The sequence below is a fragment of the Ceratosolen solmsi genome, unplaced genomic scaffold, assembly GCF_000503995.2.
Source record: "Ceratosolen solmsi marchali unplaced genomic scaffold, CerSol_1.0 scaffold28, whole genome shotgun sequence".
NCBI lineage: Eukaryota > Metazoa > Arthropoda > Insecta > Hymenoptera > Agaonidae > Ceratosolen > Ceratosolen solmsi.
In genome coordinates, this window is record NW_011948429.1 from 1,223,899 (window position 1) to 1,247,833 (window position 23,935).

The 23,935-nt window shown below is 26.9% G+C and overlaps 1 protein-coding gene across 1 annotated transcript in view; it reads right to left on the reverse strand.

Annotated features, from left to right (window-relative positions):
- Window positions 1-2: 2 nt before the first annotated feature.
- Window positions 3-23,935, reverse strand: part of timeout (circadian regulator timeout) — a 247,715-nt gene continuing 223,782 nt past the window's right edge. The window contains exons 15-29 of the mRNA XM_011501652.1: window positions 12,505-12,582; window positions 11,952-12,027; window positions 11,658-11,856; window positions 10,572-10,809; window positions 9,492-9,592; window positions 6,699-6,798; window positions 6,448-6,579; window positions 3,405-3,614; window positions 2,240-2,521; window positions 1,231-1,326; window positions 1,033-1,155; window positions 823-912; window positions 662-766; window positions 365-553; window positions 3-265 (exon numbers count right to left, since the gene is read on the reverse strand). Of these exons, the coding sequence (XP_011499954.1) occupies window positions 114-265; window positions 365-553; window positions 662-766; window positions 823-912; window positions 1,033-1,155; window positions 1,231-1,326; window positions 2,240-2,521; window positions 3,405-3,614; window positions 6,448-6,579; window positions 6,699-6,798; window positions 9,492-9,592; window positions 10,572-10,809; window positions 11,658-11,856; window positions 11,952-12,027; window positions 12,505-12,582 (2,171 nt within the window). The 3' untranslated portion in view covers window positions 3-113. The remainder of the gene's footprint in view (window positions 266-364; window positions 554-661; window positions 767-822; window positions 913-1,032; window positions 1,156-1,230; window positions 1,327-2,239; window positions 2,522-3,404; window positions 3,615-6,447; window positions 6,580-6,698; window positions 6,799-9,491; window positions 9,593-10,571; window positions 10,810-11,657; window positions 11,857-11,951; window positions 12,028-12,504; window positions 12,583-23,935) is intronic.

Below are 23,935 nucleotides of genomic sequence, written 5' to 3' on the forward strand. Positions count from 1 at the left end.
CCCCCGATTGTGTGCTTCTAAATATGATCCGCAGATGGCAGCAAATAACACCATATACAAACGTCATATAATTATGTATAAAAATCACATTGCTTCGTGTTTGCCTTTTTTCTTCAATCATCGTCATCGATAATGGCCTTAGATGGTTTTCTTCCCACTGATAAATCATTTTCTGCATCATCTTCATCGCTATCATACACTCGACGTTTCTTTGGTATCGATGTCTCGATGTCCGATCCCTCGGAATAATCTCTTTTACTATCAACTGATAAAACCATTATTTGTATAAATCACAATTAATATTTACGGCGATACGCTTGTAACGCGATTGTATAATTTAAATAAGTTTTGCACAATAACTTACCCATATTTTTTGAAACTGTTTCTGTATCGTCGGAGTCTGAATCTACAACTTTCCTTATTCGACTGGATTTAGCGCTTCCTTCCTTTCCACTGGATTGATTGGCCGTTTTCATTCCAAACTCACTTTGAATTTCCATATTCTCATCCTCTGAACCTGACTCAATCGTGTACTTTGATCGATCAATTTTGCCTACATTAGTAAAAAAAAAAAATCTTGTTAGCAACGCTTAGCTTATGTGAGCCGTATGTATACGAATTAATTATATTATATTTTGAGAGCAAGTTTTGTCCAACTTACTATCAGTACTTTCAATTTCATTTCTTATCGAATTCTCGAATTCGTCTTCAGATTCCGAAGATTCCAACACTGCCCTTATTCTTTTCGTATTAGGCTTATTTTCCACTGTAAATAACAAATATTACATATATTTGAAAAATATTAAATTCCATCATACTAACCAATTTGAGATTTTGCAGACAAGTTTGTATCGTCTTCTTTATAATTCGAAGCATTAGCATGGTTTTCAGATCGAATGGACTCATTGGTATCTAAAAATAACATTAATTTCTAATTGATTAATTTTTAATAATAAAAATAATAAAAAAAAAAAAAAAAAACAAAAATAGCATACTTTAATATTGGAAAATAATTAATTAGATAATATATACCGTGGGAAGAATTATTGTCATTGGTATCGGAATCTGTTTGGCCCGATGTGGAACTTTTAGAATTTTCATCAACATTATTTGACGTAGATTGACCTGCGGCAATTTCTTCAGAAACTACAGGTTCTGTTACAATTAAAAACGTTTAAAAAAAATAAAGACTACGCTTTATAATAATATCCAAAAGAGGCTAATAAATACCTCCAGTGTCATCGTTTCTTTCAGAATATTTTTTCAATTTTTCAAAAATGTCCTCATCGTCACTTTCCGAATCATCTTTTTTCTTCCTTACTGTCTCTATAAAAAAAAAAAAATAAATAAATAAAAAACAGTTAAATAATATAATCGAAAAGCGATAATTACTTTCAAAATTACTTTATTAAAAAAAAGTAATATACATTATATAAATATCAATTGCGTAGAATGTCCCTTAGATTCGTAACTTTATGATTCATAATAATATTTATTACTCCTTAATCGTGTTATGCATATTGATAATTAATTACTTACATAATATATACATTTGTAAATATGTATGATTCATTTAATGTAAAACCAAAATTATGGATCTTTTAAGTATTTAAAGTATAAATGCTGCTTATTTTCATTATTCATTTAGACATAAATTTAATTATAAAAATATTTAAGTCTTTTAATAGCGAATATAGTAATATTTTTAATGCAATTGTATCGAAATTTCTAGATAGAATTTAACTTTATTGTAAACATTTATTAATAGTAAATGCATTATGGTTTTAATTTCTTTAATATGATATTAGTTAGCAAAAATTACAAAAATAAGCTTATACCATTAACACTTGTGTTTCTTATGTATGTGTATTGTATATCAAATCGATTATGAAGTATTCATAATTATTTAAAAATACTATATAATTCTATAATATTAATGCAAATATATGTTTATAGACTTTATTCAAGAATATATTCGAAAATATAATAAAAATTATAAATTTGTTTATGAAGTCGTAATACGAGTTATTATTTATTTATCGTGTAATATTTAGACATATTTAGACGAGCATCTATTTAATCATACTCACGCGTCAATATATTATCAATATATATAATTAATTTAGTCTCTTGATGTAATTAATCAGACATTTACACTTAATTACGTTGCTTCTTGTACATTTCACTTTTATTCGCGTTGTTTCACGCTCTGTAATGGGAATAAAAACGTCATGCCTACCCTCCTCGAGGAATTCACCCCTTAGTGCGGCTTCCAAGGTCTCGCAGCGCTTCTTAATGGTAGTAACGAGCATAGAGGCGGGTATTCGCCAATAAAACTCCTCGGCGTTGGGTGGCTCGATGCCCAACGCCCGTAGAAGGCGTTGGAGACTCGCCGTCTCCAAGGCCGACGAGGTCTCGGCGGTCAACGGTACCAACGCCAGGCCTTCGGCGGTTTCCTCGTCGCGGTCTTCGAGCGACTCCTCGAGAGATTCCTTCAACCATCTTAGTGTCTCCTGCATGCCTGATTGAGACGGAACAAAGGTTTTCAAAATTAGACTTTCCGGCACTTCTCCGCCCTCGCCGAATATTTTATACGGTGTTTAGGTTTTAAAGGAGTCACGTGTTATTCATCATCTGTATATAATCAGCTAAGCTGAGCGTCGACGTGGTTGAGTCGCTCAACGCGATTGCATATTTGCAAATTATGTTAAAATTTGTATAAGAGAAGATATATTAGTTGCTTTATTTATTATAAAAATTGGCTATTTAGTCGTTTGAAAAGATTTTATTTTCCGATGAATTTGATTCAATGGATTGGTCCATTTTTTAAATTTGAAGCATATCGACAAGCAATAATATTATAATAGGATTTACAAATGCATGTGTGTATAACAATTGGACGGGCGTGTGTCTAATGTTTCTTTGAAATTAGTATTTATTTATAAAAGTATTTATGATTAATGACTGTTCGATTTCTAAATTGAAATTTTTCATGGTAGGTCTTGAACGATCAAGGCTTAAATAGGTAACTTTTTGGAAATTACAAATCAACTTATTCTATAAAGTCTATTTATTATAAATATCCATCTCAGATGAAATTATTATGTTCTAGAAATTATGAGAATTCTAGAAAAACAAAATTATTCATCTTATTAGTAGACATATTATGCATAATTTTATTGTTCCTTTTGATTATTTCTATAAAATATTATAATAGAAGAGTTTTCCGTTACAATAAATAAAAAAAAAAAAAAAAAATTAGGATATTCGAATACAGGTATATATATATATATATATATATATTGTGTATAATTAATTTTGAAAACCACATTTAATAAAATTAAAAGTTCTTGAAACTTAACGATAAAATAGCCATTAAAAATCGTGAGTTTTTTAATATTTACCATTGTCAATGACATCTTTCAATAATCCTGATAACTGAGCATCCGTGTAACAAATTGATGCTTGTTTATTCTTTTTGTTTTTCAATTTTTTTTCCTGTTTTCTCTCCGCTGCAGGCTTAGTTTGGCCATCATCACTTTCAGAATTTATTTCTGAATCCGAACTATCTTCATTCTCGCTGTTAGATGGGTTCTCCCATGAAGACTTTGGTCCTGTATAACAATACGATTGTTACAATATTTTTATATTAGGTTATCTAATGTAACGATGTATATATAAATTTAACTTAATTAATATTATAGTGGTATTTGACTTGATATTAACATCTAACATTTGTGGATTTCTTAGATTAGATATATGTACGTTATATCATGTTAATACTATTTATGTAAAACAGTAATAACATAACGATTAAGTAATTTGAAATTTAATTTATTCATACGTTTTTTTATTTTTAGTACGTATTATGTAAAGCTTTAATTTTGCAATTATAATGAAGCTTAGAGGATGTAATTATATTAACACTTATGATATTACCCAATTACAGTGCTGGACATTGTTTTTAATGTGTAGGTAGGTAAATAAAATGTAATTATTACAAGTAATGTTTGTAAATGTAGTGATTAAAATTTATGTTTGGTTCGTGCTAAGTGACGTAATTTGTAGATATATTTGTAGAAATAATTTTTACTCGTGAATTTGTTCAACATACAATTGAAAACAATTTAATATAAAATTTGAAAATTACTTTCTAAGTGATAAATGCATAAATTGCTTGAAATACTATAGACTACATAAAGTTTGCAAAATAACAAATGACTACATATACGTTCTGCACTTCCTATACTTCGAAGAACTATTTTCGTTAAAATCAATTATTCACTGCTAGTTGATAAAACACAGGGTCAATAGATGGTTTGTATTTGCCTCCAAGTTAATGTATACTGTGCTTTAAATTGATCAAAGAAAAGTATTTGATCGGTTATTAAAGTGGAAAAAGATACGCTTGACTTCAAAGCAACAGAGCTAAGAAAATAAAATGCTGAGCGCACCGTGCAGTGTCTTCCGTTCAATCCTTTATTCTCTCATATTTTTTCTAGCAATGCAGTTGGAGTCGGTGCGAACAATCTATCCATCTATTGGAAGGTATTGCATATAAATAAGACGCGAGAGAGCGAAAAACAATTTCTGTGATAAATATGAAATTTCCGGGTATTGTGGAGCACTCGGATATGTTTTCGATTTACTGATACGTTTTGAGAATTGTGGGCTTGAATATTCTATAAAAATGTTAATTGCGAACGATTCTGTGCTTTCATTTTTTAAACAAATATTATAGAAAAAAAATATAATTAAATACAAGAGTTTTTAATTCAAGGGCAATTTTAAAAGAAAAACAGAGCTTCCAGTTTTCACGTTACAATTTCGAAGAGTTTACGTAGCAATCGAAACTGCTCAAGTATTCTCGCAAAATATGCGTTTTAAAAATGACCATACAATTTTATGTATAATAATATAATTAAAACAAAAATAATATACTGAATAATATACTGAAATAAAAAAGGAAACATAATTATTTTATATAATCTTGTGAATTTTAACCTTTAAGATAATTTTATTTCTATAACTTACTGGATTAGTCTATGAAATACCAATTTCAATACACTGACATAAAAGTATATTAGTTACTTTATAAAATAAACTTTATATAATTTTTATGAATATTAATATGAATTTTTAACCAATAATATAATATAATAGTGATGTTGCATACGTTAAAGCATTTTTATATCATTTAATCGCCAATACTAGAAGAGTAAAATTTTAATTATTATACTTTATTAAGATATTTCAATTCTCGCGCACACTTATCTAATTATTTGATTGACTCAAGCACTGATCTAATACTATAAAAATCTAACATAGAAAAAAAATTATATTCTTTATTCAAGAATATATTGTATTGAATAGTTTATTTAGCATGGAAAATATTTATAAAATTGTAGTATCAGAGAGGTTGAAATTCAGCTCAATACAATAAAAGCGCATTTCGAAAGCTCCGTAACGTTGATTCGAAAACAAATAAATCAGATAACATTTTCTGCCGCTTCTAAACAAAAGAACAGTCAAATAAAAAAAAAAATAAATAAATAAAAAAAAAAGAATGAAAGAAAGAAAGATATAGGTAAAAAAATAAAATAACAAAGAGGACGTTGCAAAACGTAGTGGCGTTGTTATATCAATTACAGTGGTAGTTGAGTACGAGAACACATTTGTGCGTATGTACATGTAGTGCCGTTTTGTTCAGGGTCGACGTCACTAATATACATCCACGAATGACGTATTCTAACGGGAAATATTCAAAATTAAACTCTTAAAAAGTATATATGTGGAGGTGCTATACACAGACATAGGACGCTGGGTGAAATGTGAACGTGTTACGTCAGAATACATTGTTGGTGGATGTGCATCGCGCAATCGCGTCAACGCATTTTGGTTCATTGTGGCTAGGCGACCGAAATGTCGCCTGACAGTTTGATGGAAAACAAAGAAACAAAGGCATAATGTGTGCTAACGCAGCACCAGACTGAGTTTCGACCTCGATGATGCCATGTGACACGAAAGCGAGCACACCTGGACGATTTATTCGGTAATTCGGCTATGATATTAATATGCTCTAATTAGATACAGCTTTTCTCTAATTAAGTTTGCTCCAGTTTAGCCGGTCAAATTAATATTAAGAACAATGATAATGAGAATTTTATAATTTTTTGCAACAGCTGTAGCGCACGTAAAGTACAGTAGTCTTTTAATAGAGATTAAAGTTTTTCAACTTTGTTAAGATAAATGAATATTTGTTTAGATAAACATATTTAATAATACTATTGATTAGTCACTCTAAATAATACAACCGTATTGCAATTACAATATTGTTCTTTTAATTAAGAAATAAACATCATTATAGCATCATTATTGTTAATTATTAGTTTATTTACTTATGAAATTCCGTAAAATTTAAAATTTAAGAATTCAGTAACTACTTACCCGAACTTTTTTTCATTCGTTTTTTCCTCAATTGCTGTGCATTTTCAGCTAAATTTAGTTCTAAAAGTTTTTCTTTGATTTTTGCTTTTGATCTTTTTATTCTTAAACTGTCATATATTAATCCAACAGGATCTGTAATATTAAGTATTCTATAATATATCAATACTGCTATACGGCTTAATTATTAAATACTTATGCAAATTAAAAAAAAAAAAAAAAATAAATAATCACTATTAATTATGAATAAATACCATGCTCTTCTTTAACTTGGTCCCATAATTCTGTCAACTGGTTGATTTCTTCATCAGACCATTCTTTCGGCAATCTTTTTTGTATTTCACCTCTTATAGACTAAACATTATAAATATATTTATTATAATTTAATGTACAAATTAAATGTAAATGCAATTATCAATAATAATAATGATTATTAATACTATTATAACAAGGCACTACAAAAATTATATGTATTTGCAAAAATAATTAAAATAAATTTTATTACTCTATTCAAATATCTGAATATTAAAAAAAAATATTTTTCGAATAATTTCTATCGGTCAATAAGTCAATCAGTTTATAATTTTTTTTTTCTTTGGATACTTTTCACTGCAGTTAATTGTTTGAATGCATTATGTTTTGATGCAGCTTAAACATTCATAATTTCAAATAACTAATAAGACTATTTTATGAAAAATCGAATACAAATTTAATGTCGAATCTTAACCGATGCTCGTACTTTTTCTTTTTTTTATTCTCAAATCTTCAATCAATAACTTATTTTCGGTTGAATGGATGGTGTTTAAAATATCATTGGCATTGTATTGTCATTGTACGGAAGCCTAAGTATAAAAAATTATTACTACACAGGATCATGAATTATTCAAAGAATTTGAACTTGTCCACATACAAATAAGAATCCAATAGAATTCTAACAAATAATAAGAGAAAAATAATAGAATAGAAATTAATTAGAAACGTTGATTATTAATTAAAGCGTATATATTTCTAGTTCTTTTTTATATAAGAAAATTTATATTTTATCTATGATACGAAAATTCTGTATCTAATTTTTCAAATAAACAATGATAATAGTACTTGGACCTACGTGTGTAGGAAGACTTATGAATAATGATAAATGCTAGACATCCATCAGCTAACAAAAGACATTTTATAAAATAACCAAAAGGAATAAAAGCATTTTTCTATGAAAAAAATTGGACATGTAATATATGCATAACGCAATATTATAGGTTAAACTATGAAATATCTATCAAAGCAAAGAAGTCTGAAAAGGACTGAATTGGCATGTCGTGCATACACTGCTTCAAAGTCGTCTGCTTTCCTATCCACATGGATTACATGAAGAATCCCATAAGGAACTTGCTTACACGTGTTGACCCAGGAGCGAAGACAGTGTAGCTTAAAACTTAGCCCGCGGTTGCGTCGGCCCTCATAAATCATCGACGTGTACTGTGGGATTTCGTGCGTCTTGGGAAAATTGAGATCGAAATTGAAGGAGTGTGGGTTGGATGACGGGCGTAGAGGACGAGGGATGGGAGGGTGGGAGGGAGGGAGGGAGAGAGAGAGAGAGAGAGAGAGAGAGAGAGAGAGAGACGGATAGATAAATAGATACACAGATAAATAGATGAGTAGATAGAGAATGACAGAACGGGTATGGGAGAACGAGAGAACGAGAGAGCGAATAAACCAGGACAGTGAAGCGAGCACGTTTCAGGAAAGGAAGGTGAACTTTCATTGCTGCGCTTGGAACCTTCTTCCTTTATCCATTTTTACCGTCACCTTTTTATTCCGTTTCATTTCTTTTGTACTTTCATCTTTTCTCAACGTTTACTACTTTTTAAAAACATCATTATGCTTATGCTTTTAATTCGCATTATATGAACTACGTAACGTAAGAGTGGAAAATAATTATATATTCCGAAAATGCAAGTCATTTGTAAAAATTATAAAGCACATATTCACTATAAATGAATAAATGAGATTTTGAAATTAAGAGGCTAAAATGAAAATTTAAATTCATAAATAATAGATATTTCCAGTTCCCACATTTTATTTTTACTTTGAAAATGTGTTCTAAAGATTAATTAGTTCAGTTTGAAAATTTTATGATTTTCATTTTAAAAACTTTGGTTATGTGTAAAAATTTAAAAAAATCTTGTCTATTATTCAAACACTACATAAATTGCTTATAATTCTGTAAATTTTTAATTATAATGATAACAATAAAGATCGCAATATAATAAACAATCTATATTAATTATATAATATATTAAATTAAATATTCTAATAATACTGCATTGATAAAATCAACGAATTACAAATTTAAGTTGAATAGAGAGTAACCAGAGTGAGGCTTTTTAATGTTGATTTTTTTTAATTTTATAAAATTAATTTTAATTAAAAAATATAAAGCAATAGCATTGATCGTATTTTTGAATTAAATTTTTTTAATTTACGAATATTTATTAAAAAATGAACATATTTTATAAAACATTGGTGAACATTTCTCTTTCTGGTTACAATCTTTTTATTTAGTTTTTTCAATTTTCAATTTTTATACTCAAGCTCATCTATTTCGAATTCTATTCAAACTTTCTTCATTTTGACTTATATAAACTACTACACTTTTTATAATAAAAATTTTTTTTATTTCTTTGAATTCACTAAATATATCACAAATAGGCTTTTTAAACATAGATATATGAATAAGGAAAATAGATGTATATACACTTTAAGAGAAAACTAATTTGTATATTAAATTGAAACTTCCCTTGTTATAGTGTTGTTCTGAAATATTTCATTGAGTATAGAAAATTATATATAAGTTTATGTATAAATCTTATTTTACTTATTTATTTCAATACTTAATACTTTGTAATTTATTATAAATATTATTAATATTTTATATAATTTTATTTATAATATATATATATATATATATATATATAGCTGAATAATTAATGGAGTTAAACAATTTAAAATATATAGAATTTTAAATTACTAACATAATACAGAGACATTACCTTCGAATTGACAATCAGGCACATTTCCTTTAATTTTTTCATTACTCCACGCCTCGTGCGGTCCTGGTTTATTAAATTTTCTAATATGTAACTAATTAGATCTAAAATAAAAATTACATACAATTATTGCTATAAGTGTTATTATATGATTTAATAATTGCGTGAAACAGTAATAGATAAATCAATGGAATCAATAATTTAGCCATATTTTTCAATAATATTGTATAAATTACTTGCTTTATATAAATAAAATCTGTATTATACACCCAATTAAGATTTGTGCACAAAAAACAATAATTAATAATCTTTTTTGTGTATATATCTATAGATTTCTATATAAATTATGGATCATTAATTTTTAAGAGAATTGTATTATGGAATAAGTTATAAACAATTTTTGTTTATAAAGTTATAAGAGTAATTAGAATATTTAAAATACCAAAAGCAGTCATTCGAGAAAATTTGGTAGACCAGTAATATTAAAGTAGACATTTAAGTTTTACTACTTCGTAGTATTTAATTTTCTTACATTTAATTTCAATGTATATCATCATAAAATTAATATTTGTTAATAAAAACTTATTAAAATAAAATAATGTTATATAAATCCTTTTCTAACATGTACATAAGTACATTAAGGACTAATGGTAATACTAATATTTAATTACAAAAAACTTAATTATAATAGGTAAAATATATGAAAAATATTTTACGCATATAAATAGGTAGGTCATATATACATTTTTATGACGTTTTTTAAAGATATTTTATAGAAGAATTATGAAATTATAAATAAGCAGATGGCATTGTAATTAAAAAGTAAATAAGTTTTCTGTATTATATAATATTATTCGTTACAATATCTAATAGATTTTTTTGTATTTATTTCTTACGAAAGTATTATTCAAAATTGCACAAATTTTTATTCAATAATTGATGGTACATATACTGTATTTTATATATCTTTTAATCGTCTCAAAATATTATCTAGCAAATATGTTTTATACTGAATAAAAAGAATTTTAGAAATAAAATGTAATTCAGGCTATAATTAATGAAATTAAATGAATTTTTATATACCTTGGGGGAGTTTTTTGGTTTGATGCTCCATAAACAAAGTTCGGAGTTCGTCTTCTTCGGCGTCACTCCACACGTTACGAGTCTTTTTATTGCTTGAATGTTCAGTATCGTAGCCTTCCGTCATTTCAATCGCTTGCTTTGTTGATTTCCAAAAGAGCAGTTCCATATAGGCCTTTGGATTTCTTTTCGCCACTTCGACGAAGCCGCGAAATATAAAGTGAGCAAACACTGTTAAATCCTGATAACATTCCAAAGTAATTCATTTTTCATTTCCGAAATGATATGAATATTACAAGGTAGATACATCAAATGAGGAGGACAGTTATTTTTTATTCATTCATTCAATGAATTATGTTTTTATAATATAGAAAATGATCCTTTTCTAATTTACTGTATTCGCAGCATGAAGAAAGCTGTATGGTTTGAGCATAGTTATAAGCTATCTTCATTTTATTAAAATTTGAGCTACTGCCTAGAAATCCGAGTAGAACATGTATGTCAGAATCATGATCGTTTATGATGAATAACCGTGTTACTCTAACTGAACGTATCATGCATTGTGTAATTAGCTGAAGCAGTTGAATAATTAACTAGACTCTATGCATAATAGTCTGGAATATGAATAATAATATTGAAAATAAATAGTTTACTATAATATTTAAAGTACTCTTTGTCGTGAAATGATTTATTTAAATTGATATATAGATTTATATATAAATGGACGAAATTATATATCTTTCATTTAAGACAATAATATTTAATAATTATATATAATAATAATTTGGGTAAATGATTAATATGAAATATATATATTATCAAAGTATGTGCATTAATACATTTATTATATCGATCGATGAGCTATAAATATTATAAAAATCATTTTATATGTATAGACTTAATGTTAAGACTAAGTATCACTAAAATAGATATTAATAATTTTTATTTTTTAACTCAAAACGTAAAGATTTCAATCGGAATATTATTTTATTACATATTTTTATTATGTACTTTATTGTGTCCCGTTAATAAACCCCGTTAATGATAATAAACTTTAAGTACAATTGAAATTCAAATTAATACTCGTACCTTATACATGCGACTGTCGTATTGAAAAACCCTTTGAAAGACTCGAAATATCGATGCTTGATACATCATGGCCGGCATTTTGCATTCCATGGCGATTCGATGAAACAGTTTTAATACGCAATGATTGACTTCGGGTGTGTTTTTTTCAAACTGCTTTAAAAGAATTGTTAGATTACTCACAATACGTACATTGGCAAATCTAAAAATATAAATAGTAATTAATTTGTTAAGCATAATAATTATTGTTAAAAATATAAAATCGCATAATTTAATCTGTTAAAAAGAATTTCTCACCTCTGAAGAAAATCCATGAACTTAAAATTCGATTCTTCAACTCGTGGTTGCGCTATTTCTTCACTTTCTTCCTCATCTTCATAAAAACAATTTATAAAAACATAAAGCAGCTAATATATATATATATATATATATATATACACATATATATATATATATCGTATAATATCGTAATAATAATAATTAATTACAATATATTTATTAAAATTTTACAATAATTACGTAAAAAAATTTATCTATCTGATTTGATATTACAATATAAGAATAAATTATCGAAATAGTTTTGCAAGGACTCTATCATTTTTATTTATTACATTATGATTATATTTTTATTATATTATTATTATAATTGTTTAAATTATATTATAAACATGGAATTTGAAATTGAACATTATGATAGATATTTACATAATAATTATTAGTTTATTCTATATGTTTAATAAAAATTAAATATATAAAAATAATATTTAATAGTGTTTTTAATGTATAATAATAAATTAAAAATATCTTGTATGTGTGAATATGTGTGCCTACGTGTAAAAAATATACATACCATTTTGGATTGATTCTTCAGTTATGTTTTCGTCGTTGGTTTTGTTTCCAGATTGATTCGGCGGTATTTCGTCTGGAACTATACAAAGCATATTCACATTATTTAATGAAAACAAAATAATTATAATATTAAAATATGAGTATGCGATTAGTTAAAAATTTTTTCAATTTTTACGTTAATATAATGTCGACGTAACGGAAATACCGATGGTTTTAACGGCGAACCATAAAAAGCTGCATATAACGGAATCCGATCCATTCGTGACTTCACCGTACAATCCCCGAATGAATTTCTTTTAATTAAGCGATCCTGGAAAAGAAGATTACCGACGTCGTAACTGCGATGAACGGGATTGTACGCTTTCCTATTACAGTATTAGGAAAATAAATTGAATGAAGAAGGCTTCTAAAAAAGCCGTTAATTAAGTTTCAACCCACAAAGGGATTTCACCACGACGAGTAAGTTATAAATTTTTATTTAAAGAGTGGAAAAGTTTCTGGATTTTCACTTAATCAAGTACTTCACTTTCATTATCTCAAAAGAATATCTACAAATGGATTAAAAATTTGTTTGATTCGAAAGGGTTTCTTGTTTTATTGTTGTTGTTTTTACATCTGTTACGCATAAGAAAATATAATCTTGTTGATTTTAATAAATGTTTATTAATTCGTTATATATACAAACAAAAGAATATGTGATAAAAATAAATTTAAGCGATTTATTTTTAAATACTTGCTAATTTCCAATTAAATAGTAATATTTTTTTATCTTAAAGAACAGTTAAGTCAATCGATTCTTATATGTATATTCATATGCTTATACGTTATTTATGAAAAAAGAATGATTTTTTTTCGTATTTTAATGAGTGAAACAAACATATCAAATGCTCTATATCATATAACTAAATCATCATTATATTCAATTGTAAATGAAAACATATTTTATTTAAACTTGAATACTCAAAATAAATAATTTAAATATAAAAAAATTTAACTTTAATCTTAACAAAATTATGATTATGTACCTATTAGAAATTATAACAATTTATAATTAACGATATTATGTAATCTATTCAGAATTACATTTTCTTTTATGAAACTTCGAGTATTACAAAATATATATTAAATATAAACTTAGTCGAACAAATGTTCTATAATAATTACCATACCGTTTATGTTAATCCACGCTTTGATTGTTTAGAGTTTTCTTTCATTGAGCCAAAATTTATTTTAGTATAGTATAACCAAACAACCTCAAAATTCTTTAAAAAAATAATAATAAGTTTTGCATTTCAATGCATTGTTTCAGATTTCTTTCTATAATACATTCTTTCATTTCATTTATATGTATTATTATTTTTAATAAAATGCATTTTTGCAATATTTACGTTTGATCCATATTTTTCGAAAATAATTGATCATATTTATTTTTGATAGATTGATTTGATAGTACAAAAATTGAGAATATTGAGGAAATCTATCAATTATTTTATTACAGTTACCTCCTTTGATATTGCATTTCAATTTTAAAGGAAATTTTAATTGTAGTTTTCACTTTAGGACAATGCTCGGTACATTGTTTATCCCATATTGTCAGCATAAAAATGATTGTAAAATGAAATTATTGTAGACTAACCTCTAATAACTTTTTTCTGTTTTGGTAATGAATAATTATTTGTAACATAGTGTTATTTGTTAATCAAACATAGTATATTAAACCTTAATAATTTGTTATCGATATGAATGGAAAAGATTTTTGTATATCATTATTGTGAATGTATAGGTAATAAATAATAGATAAACTGCAATAATATAAAATATAGTACAATGATTTTTCTCTATATTATATTTTTAAACACTTTTACATAGTATTAAATTTAAAATTCACTTTTAAAATGATTTTCAAGTAAATAATAAATATTCAGAGTAATTATATGCGAATTGCAATAGCATTATAAATAATGTGTAAAAAATAATAATAAATGGAAATTGAATTAAAAGAAATATACGTTCAAGAATATATATATATATATATATATATATATGTATATATCGATAAAGAAAAACGGATAACATATACTTCTCTACATATATACGAATTTTAAAAATACAAAACATATCAATTCAAAATTATAGCTGACAATATAAAACTACATAAAGTAGTTAATAATAAAATACTATAAAAATAAAAATATTTAAAGAGATTTTCAATATCAAATGAATTGATAAATACTTAAGTTCCTCAATTAAAATTTCCGTAAGAAATAATATTAATAATAATATTATTAATAATTTAAATATTAATTACGATCAGTGATGTTAATCAATGTTATATTGATGTTATTATTATAAAAGTGTAAAATGTAAATGTTGTAGAAAATATTTTTATAACTAAGACAAATTGTTGTATTTTGAATTATCTGAACTTAATTGATATAGGAAATTCACTCAGTTCCTTTTCAATACTTCTAATAGAATAAAAGAAATAAACCAATGAATTTTCAATTAATTAAGGATTCGCATTCAATCGGATGCCAAGCAATCCCCTCCAAACTTTTGCAATAAGCAACTCTACCCCCGATATTTAATACCTAAAGCCTTATTGAATTAACAATCTGGTGTCGAAGGAAGAAAAATGCCAAGCTCATAGGCATATGGAATTATAATGTAAAATTTTCAAGCGAAAGACAAACTAAAATAAATTTTTGATAAATCTCGCGATTCTGAAGGAAAGTCTTGACTCTCACTACGCATAGATTAAATATGCGACCCATCCTCCATTCCCACAAACATCAAAAGGCGGTTTTCCCAACCTTTCATTTCCTCAGTTGGTCCCGACCATTATCATACTTATCATCGCGTGGTTAGTTTCTGTCGAGATGAGGGTACAGGAAAAGACGACGGTCCGTGAAATTCTACTTGCTGGCTCTACGCGGCTTATTAGGGTAATTAACAAGTGTGGTCAGGGGAAGGGTTGTAAGGCTCGCTCTTGTCCCACCGGTGTCATACTCCTGAGACATTGTAATGGTAGTAATAATGTATACGCACGATACGATCGCAGGCAATAAACTGACAATAAACCGAAAGGATATTTTGATATGCTCGCCGTATGGCGATACTTTAATGCACTTTTAATGTACTTCGTGCTATTCCACGACCTCGAATAGAATATGCTCGTGTATTTCGCTTCGGCTTGTATTTTGAATTTACGGCATGGATTAATTTCCAGTATAAGTGAAGACGTTCGAGTACCCTAATTATCCATGCGAATGTAAGTTATTTATTTTCCCTTTTTTAAAGTTGGTAATCGACAATGTCTAGAAGTACGTGGAATATATTATATGATTGATTATTAAAATTTCATTATGATTTATTAGAATACGAAAAATTGAAAAAAATAACAAAACAATAATACCAACAACAACAATAATAACAAAGATAATAATAATTATTGTGAATTATTATTATGCATATTGATATTATTCGTATAGGCTAATTAAAATAAGTTGTTGGAAATAATTAACACGAATATAAAAACATTATGGAATAATGAATATATTATTTGATAATTAAGGAAAGAGGAACCGAAACTGTGTTATCAACATAAAATTCATTGACTGTAAATTAATTTATATCCATCGAATATATTATCGAATTGTATTATTTGCAGCATATTCAAAATTAAATTGCTTTCCAATAATGAATTGTGTTAGCTGAATCTCTTAGTTTAATACCATGTCATATTAAAATTTTTGCTACTGTCTTTTTTGTTTTACGTCAATTATAAACTCAACAACTACATAAGCCTCTTCCGAAACCCAACCTTCCACGGCAGTCGGAACTTAGTACGCGTAGCCTCGGTTATTTTGAAAAACAAAACGAAACTCGGCACAAACTGGCTAAAACTTTTCTTTGTCACACAACCCCGTACAACGTAAGTTTCTCTCCACTTGATTATTCAATAACGAAACAAAGAACACTGTCGACAAACGTGAAAAAACTAAGTGACAGAAGCACAAAGGAAAAAGTCTGTACTGGGAAGGAAAAAAGCGTCTACTTGGTGTAAGTGCATTAGGCAGTGGATACAGAGAAATAAGGTCTACGATAAGCAAAGACGCTCTGACTTTTCGCGAAAGAAAGAGGAAACCTTACGCGCACGAAGAAAGAAATTGTGAGATAAACAGGGATCTCCCAAAGAGGAGAAAAGTCCGAAAGAAAGAAGGCAGAGAAGGGAAAAAGAACAAGGGATTTGGTAAGCGAGAGGGAGAGAGGGAGAGAGAGAGAGAGAGAGAGGGAGAGAACGAGAGAGAAAGAGAGAGAAAGAGAGAGAAAGAGAAGAAGAGTATGGTAATAAAAGAAAAAACAGTCGTAAGTATGAAAATGGCAATGGGCTCTGAATATGATAGAGAAAAGATAAATGAGCGTAAGATTGAAAATTTTCTTATAATTGTAAACCATTTCCTCGATGAAATATAAAAATTATGTTCTTTTCTGATTTTATAAAAGTTGAATATCCATAAATAAAGTAGTTTCGCAGAATAATTAATAAAATTACTTAAACGAATTATCACTAACTATAACTATAATAATTTTTAATTATTAATATGACAACAATATACAAATATATATATATATTAATTGGAATATTTACAAAATATGAAAGAAATTGTGTAAAAGTATTCCTATAAATTAATATGAAACAAGATGTAAAATAATTCATTATTCGCTATGTTATATCTGTAATATTGTACGTATAAAGCATAAATTATTTATAATTTACAAGCAATATAATTTTCATTGTGAACTTGCATTAAATAAGTTTTATCAATACAAAACAATTAAAATTACACACACGCGCGCGCGCGATATCAAATAATATTATAAATATTTGAATCAAAATTCGTATAACAATTTTATAGAAAATAACAATACAATATTTTATTACAAGACTATTATTATGAAGTAGTTGATTCTTACTAATTTTATTAAATGGTTAAATATTTTATTAATTATACCAAATATATTAATTAAAATTCTATTAAAAAAAAAAAAATATATATATATATATATAAAAACATTGAATTTTTAAATAAGAATACAAAATATTATATATTATAAATAAAGATTATAGACATTAAATAAATATTTAATGGCAACTTAAATTATTTTTATGTTAATACTTGAAATTTCATCACTTTGTCTTTGTCTCACAAGTCAAGCATATAAAATAATCATTGGATCATTTGATTATATTTGTTCTAAAATATAATATTATTCTATAAAAAAATTAAGAAGTAACGATGTTCTTGTAATTGTATTCTATAATCAAAATGCTCATTCTCAATTTTATAAAATTGTTTGCAAAAAGCAGAGACTACGGGGGAGAAGCACAGAAAAGGCAATAAAGGGGGTATGCCAAAATCTTGCGGGGTTCAGGGTTCTTTAATAATATACCGAAAGGAACTTGCGGAAAAAGTAAGAGAGATTAAGCCAAGTCTATGCTCTACCTTTTTCAGATAAGAGTGTCAGTAGGATATGACTCAACGTAAGCATTGTGGAGAAAATCTCATTCTCGTACTTTTCACGCATCCACCACCCCTACATACGGCAGTAGAAAAATGAAGCGAAGAACTTTTTTTGTTTTTTTGTTTTTCTTATTTTAGCAAATATATAGCGTTACGTAGGAGGAGTAATGCCTAATTTCATTAGCAACGAGGCTAATCTGGGGAATTATTTTTTCTTTTGTTTTCAGAAGATGTTCTACTCGATACGAACAGTTAGCCGAAAGACCGTAGCCATTAGTTATAGTAATTATAGACATTATCTACATAACCGTTAATTCGTTGACTTACCGTATTTCTCTTTTTTATGTACATATAAAGGGATACTATGATAAAAACGTTAAGACAAAATTGCTACTAATTGTAGCAAGTACTTATCATTAAAGATTTTTATATTGTAAGTAACTGCGTGTTTGTGCAAACTAGGTTACGATAATAAGTATAACAATATTGATTATTTGTATGAGGAGCTATATATTGAACTCAGTGTAAATAACGAATTTATAATTTAATCAATAATGTCCTTAATATCAGAATCCCGGACAATATTAAAAATTTAATACGTAGTTAATAATGTCATAATATCATTTTGTGACGTAATTAATACTATTATTAACAAGCCTCTGTAGGACTGATAAAAAGTGGTAAGGAAGAGTTTAGAACTGTGTGTGGTTGTGGTGGGGGAATGATGAAAATTCATCTAGTCAGGTTCCGTAAGCTATATAAGCCAAAATTTTGCGCATGCTTTGATTAAGTTGTAAAAAAAAAAAAAAAAAAAAAAAAAACCCGCAGGAAGCGAGAGTAGTCCTCTATTGCAAAGGTAAGACGCACCCGTGTTCTAGGTGTTTACGGTGGTTTAATGCCGAAACGATGTGCAGAGTGTAGCCGATGCTTTTCGACCGTCCCTGATAGCGTTTGGATAGCATGGAGGTATATAGGGGCTTGGAGTGGGTGGAACCACGTTTACAAGGCCGTCAGGAATTCCGTATTCCGTGCTCGTCAGAGTCCAGCTACGCTATTAGACCAGTAACTACTTATTCAAACCGGATCGAGCGTGTAAATACCTTCTCTCTATCTCTTGCCGTCATCTTTGTGGCTCTAGTCACTCTGAATTTCTCTTGCATCCTTATTAGTGTCGAAAATGTGGTCGTATTTACAAATACCTTGTTGAAAGAAATAATTTTTTTGCTTTTCACGATTTTTCGTATATTGTATATCTTGTAACAAAATTTCGTTTATGTAATTGGCAAAATTTTGACAAGTGAATTTGATAAAAACACCATTGTAATAAAATGATTGCAATGTTAACCAATAGAAAATATTAGTAATTCTTTGAAATAATTCTATTATTAGATCATTTATAAGTTCGTTAGGATGGACTTTCTCAAAAGGCCTGGAACTTATTAATTTGATTAAATTAAACGAACTTTTTAAAATAAAAAATAATGAAATTAAAAATATAACTTTTAACTTTTAAACTTTTTCCTTTATTTATTTATTTTTACTTTTAAACATTTTGTAAAGGACTTAAGTTTTAATGATTATATTTTAAAAAGTTAGGTCTATAATTAGTTATATATATATATATATATATATATATATATATCATACATTTCTATTCTATAGTACGGATTTTAAAAATATGAAAAATATGATGATTCTATTTGCATATTTTGTATCTATAGGATTTAATTTCATTAAACATTTATTAGAATATAGAACTAGGATGGTTTAATTGATGGAGATTTAATGTCCATAGTAAATTCAAATTCTGTTATCAGCCCTTATGCCTGCCCTTATATACCGAATTTTCTTCAGTTTTACATATATTAATTTTTATCACAACTCCTAATGATTTGGAAAAAATTTCAATATCCAGATGGAGCGCATCTAAGAAGAACTAACGTGCGTACTTAGTACTAGAGTAAGAGCTTTTTAAATAAAGCTGTGAAAGTTTATTCCAATCGTTTTTAATAAAAATTAATATTTTGTAACTATCGTTGAACATTATAACGAAATGTAATAAACTATGTAATTTATAAGCATATATTATTGTAAATAGCGATATTTATGTAAGTGTGACAAAAGTGTGAATTTAGTAGTAGAGAAATTGTAAATATCGATAATTCCGTAATTATGAAAAGAATGCTAATTATAGTGAAATAAATACAATCATATATACATAAAAAAAATGTAATTCGTTTAAAATACGAATTTTATTTCATTAAATTTAATTTGAAAAATTATAACAATTTGCTGTTTATTAATTTAAACTAAAATATATTATGGTTTTATTAATATTTGAGGTGTTTTTTTAGTTTGGTTTATAGACTAACATAGAAGAAAAACATCATAAATTATAAATTAAAAAATATTTACTACAAACACTGAAAAGAATAAATAAAAATATAATATTTTAATTTAGCGATGACGTAATAATTATCCTACAAAAGTAGCTATAAAATAGAAATATTTTCGTGTTATATATTGATCTAATGAAAACTAGTACGAATTTTTAATTATGTATTCTTAATGGATTATGATTTTTTTACTTTTCTTATACGCTTCTATTTTATAGTATAAGATTAGCTGTAAAATTATTTGATATAGTAATATAATATAATTATTTTATGATTGGCGAATGTTTTACTTCTTACTTCTAAACCAATAAAGAAGATTCAAAATTGTAAGATGAAGCTCTAAAATATTTTCTTTTTGCATTGTCTAAAATATAAGTACTACAGACTAATACCATATTATAAACAAACTAAATTTTCCTATTTCATTGCACGCTTTCAAAGTCTTCCTGATTCTCCCTAACTTGTTTAATGTCTTTTTCGCTTTCTCCTTCTCTCCTATCTTTCATCCCCTTTTTTGTCTCTATCTCGATCGTGAGTGCCACGTTTACTTGGTAGAGTCCCTTTAGATACAACTTTTATAACGCAAGCACGTACGAGCCAACCATATACCTCTATATTCGAACCCTTTTACTATTTCTATCCGTACGTTCGCCGCTCCCCCCCCACTCTCTCTCTCTCTCTCTCTATGTATCTATCTATCCATCTCGTTCTCTTTCGCTCTTCGTTCTCCCTATTTTTCTCTTGATACCTTTTCCGCTCTATTCGGTATATCTGTAATGGTGTCCACTTGAATGGTAAACGTTGTTTGTAAATTTGCATTGATGTTGGTACACTGCTAGGATGTTGAATACCGAGGGAGGAGTCATTTGAATCTGAGTTACTTTGTGCTGATTTTACGTATTATCATGCAATGAGCTATTCATTCAAATAGCAAAATGAAGAATGAATTGCTCATGTCATAATGCTTTAGATTTCTTATTTTATTTTATAAAAAGATTTTGTATTATTCTAGCAAACTGACAGGGTGAATTTACTGCATGGAACTAAATAATATTGAAATGACTAAAATACTAATGACGAGCTAATAATTTTCATTTACTATGTACAAATTCTAATGATCGACAGTACTGGCAGAATTTGCAATGATACACTTACATTTCGTAGGGAAAATTATATTACAATTGTTGATCATTATTAAGTAAATGATGTCTAATTTCAAGTGTGTTATTAAAAATCGTCTTAAACCTTCACAACAAATTTATCATATATACCTTTCCAAAATCACATCAATATCTTTTCAAAATGAAAAAGTTACTTTTTATGAAAATTAAAATTATTTTCGTTCTACATAAATATATGATTCGTAATTATTTAATGCCAATATTAAGTGTATGTAACAATAATAATGAAGATTACTTTTTAGTGCAGCATTAAAAATGAATTGGAGGGTTTGTAAAATATTATTTAATTAATATCTTAATTTAATTATAACAAGTAGAAGCTTATATTTTACGTAATTTTGTAACTATGCATTAACCTTTTTCACATTCTTATGCTTATAGTAAATATACTTGAGTCCTCGCGAAGTTTGCTAGATCAGTTTAATTGACTACTTACCTCAACTTACTCTAATTTAATTGGTTAATGAATTCTAATCGGCATCAAGCATTGTAATTAAATTTAATATTACTGTCTATATTATCACTTAAAGAGCGATTATAATTTTATATGATATTTATAATTATTTTAATTTATTATCTTAGGGATAGTTATACCATTATTTTGAATTATTATATAGCTTATACTAGTTTAATTCTACATATTCTAGTTCAATCTTTTAACTGTATATTTGGTATTCATAAGTTTTAATTATATCTTAATCTATTATTATTATTAATATAATTATATGTTAAACAGTAATTTTGAATAAGAATATGTGTGTCTTTAAGTCATCTAATAGAAGTAGAGTGTCATTAACAATACAAGATAATAATTCTCATATATTATATTTCATAAAATGTTAAGAATTTAAAAAATATTCAATATATTTATTCGTCACGCGATACTGTAAAATTGTAAAACAAGTAGCAAACATTTAAAGTTACGTTATATACGAAACAATGACATATATTTCTATGAAAAGATATATTCAAAATGAGAAAAAGGAAAACCATAAGTCAAATGTCACTTGTCAAACTCGCCAATTAAATACGATAGAAAGAAAAAATTGTCGTGTCAAGAGCAGATCTACTTTTCGTTTCGTTCTCGTCAAATAGACCATTAATTTTTTTTTTCCATACACATACAAGGGATCTTAAAAGTTTGGCAAGACTGAAATATTTGATGAATAATCTGTTTTTAAGGAATTATTAAATAAAATAACTATTAGAATATTGTAAAGGATCATAAAAATAAATAAATTACATTTTTATGCCGTTTTTATGTAATTTACTAATTACATTGCAAGTATTTTGTCTTAATATATGAAAGATTAATGAAATTTATTATTATATCTAATACATTTTTATCCAGATCTTTTAATTGTTTATAGCGCGTTCTTCTAACACTAAATATATTAATAAAAATGAGTAATGTTGTTTTAGAACTTCAATGTTGATTAAACAATTTCACTTGCCAAAATAGGCGTTCAAAATGAAATCTACAAAATTTTTAATCCTGTAATAAGCATACAATGTAACCTTTAATGCGTATTTTTTTAAATATATTCTCGATGAATTTTTCAGTAGTTATAAAATTTTTGGATGTCTTTTATAAATTTATATAACTCCTAAATACACGATTATTCGTAATATATAAACGGCTATTAAATTTTTCACCCTTGACAATGCTTGATGACTACGTGAAAGTGTTTGAAATCAGTACACACACACACACACACACACACACACACACACACACACACACACACACACACACACACATTTATGCATATATTAACGATTTTTTATTCGAAATCATCAGTGCAACAATTCAAATATATCAAAGAAGTGTAAAGGTATGCTCTAACAATGATATTAATAGAGTATTAATAATGTAATTTCAATAGACAATTTTTCATATATGTGCCCCGGACCTTTTAAAGTAATTTTAAAATTGATTTACTGAAAATATTCCTCTAATTTTTAATTTTCAACATGCCTACGCATTATGTATTTCATTTTGGTCCTTCATATGGTAAACATAGATTATCTATAAGGTAATTTAATAATAACAACAACGACAACAACAACAACAATAATAATAATAATAATAATACTATAGATATTATTTATGTGTTATGAAAATAACTCTTATTATAATTTTCTAAAATGCTTGATTTAAAAATATTGAATTTTGAGCTATCTAAAAGAGTATTGTGTAGATGCCCGAATACAATGTAATTCGATTTAGAGTATGTTGTAGTAGAATGAAAACTAAGCATCACGAGTTTTTTTGATTGAAACATGTGATTTAAGATGAAGCCACCCTTCCAACATTTATCAAATATTGA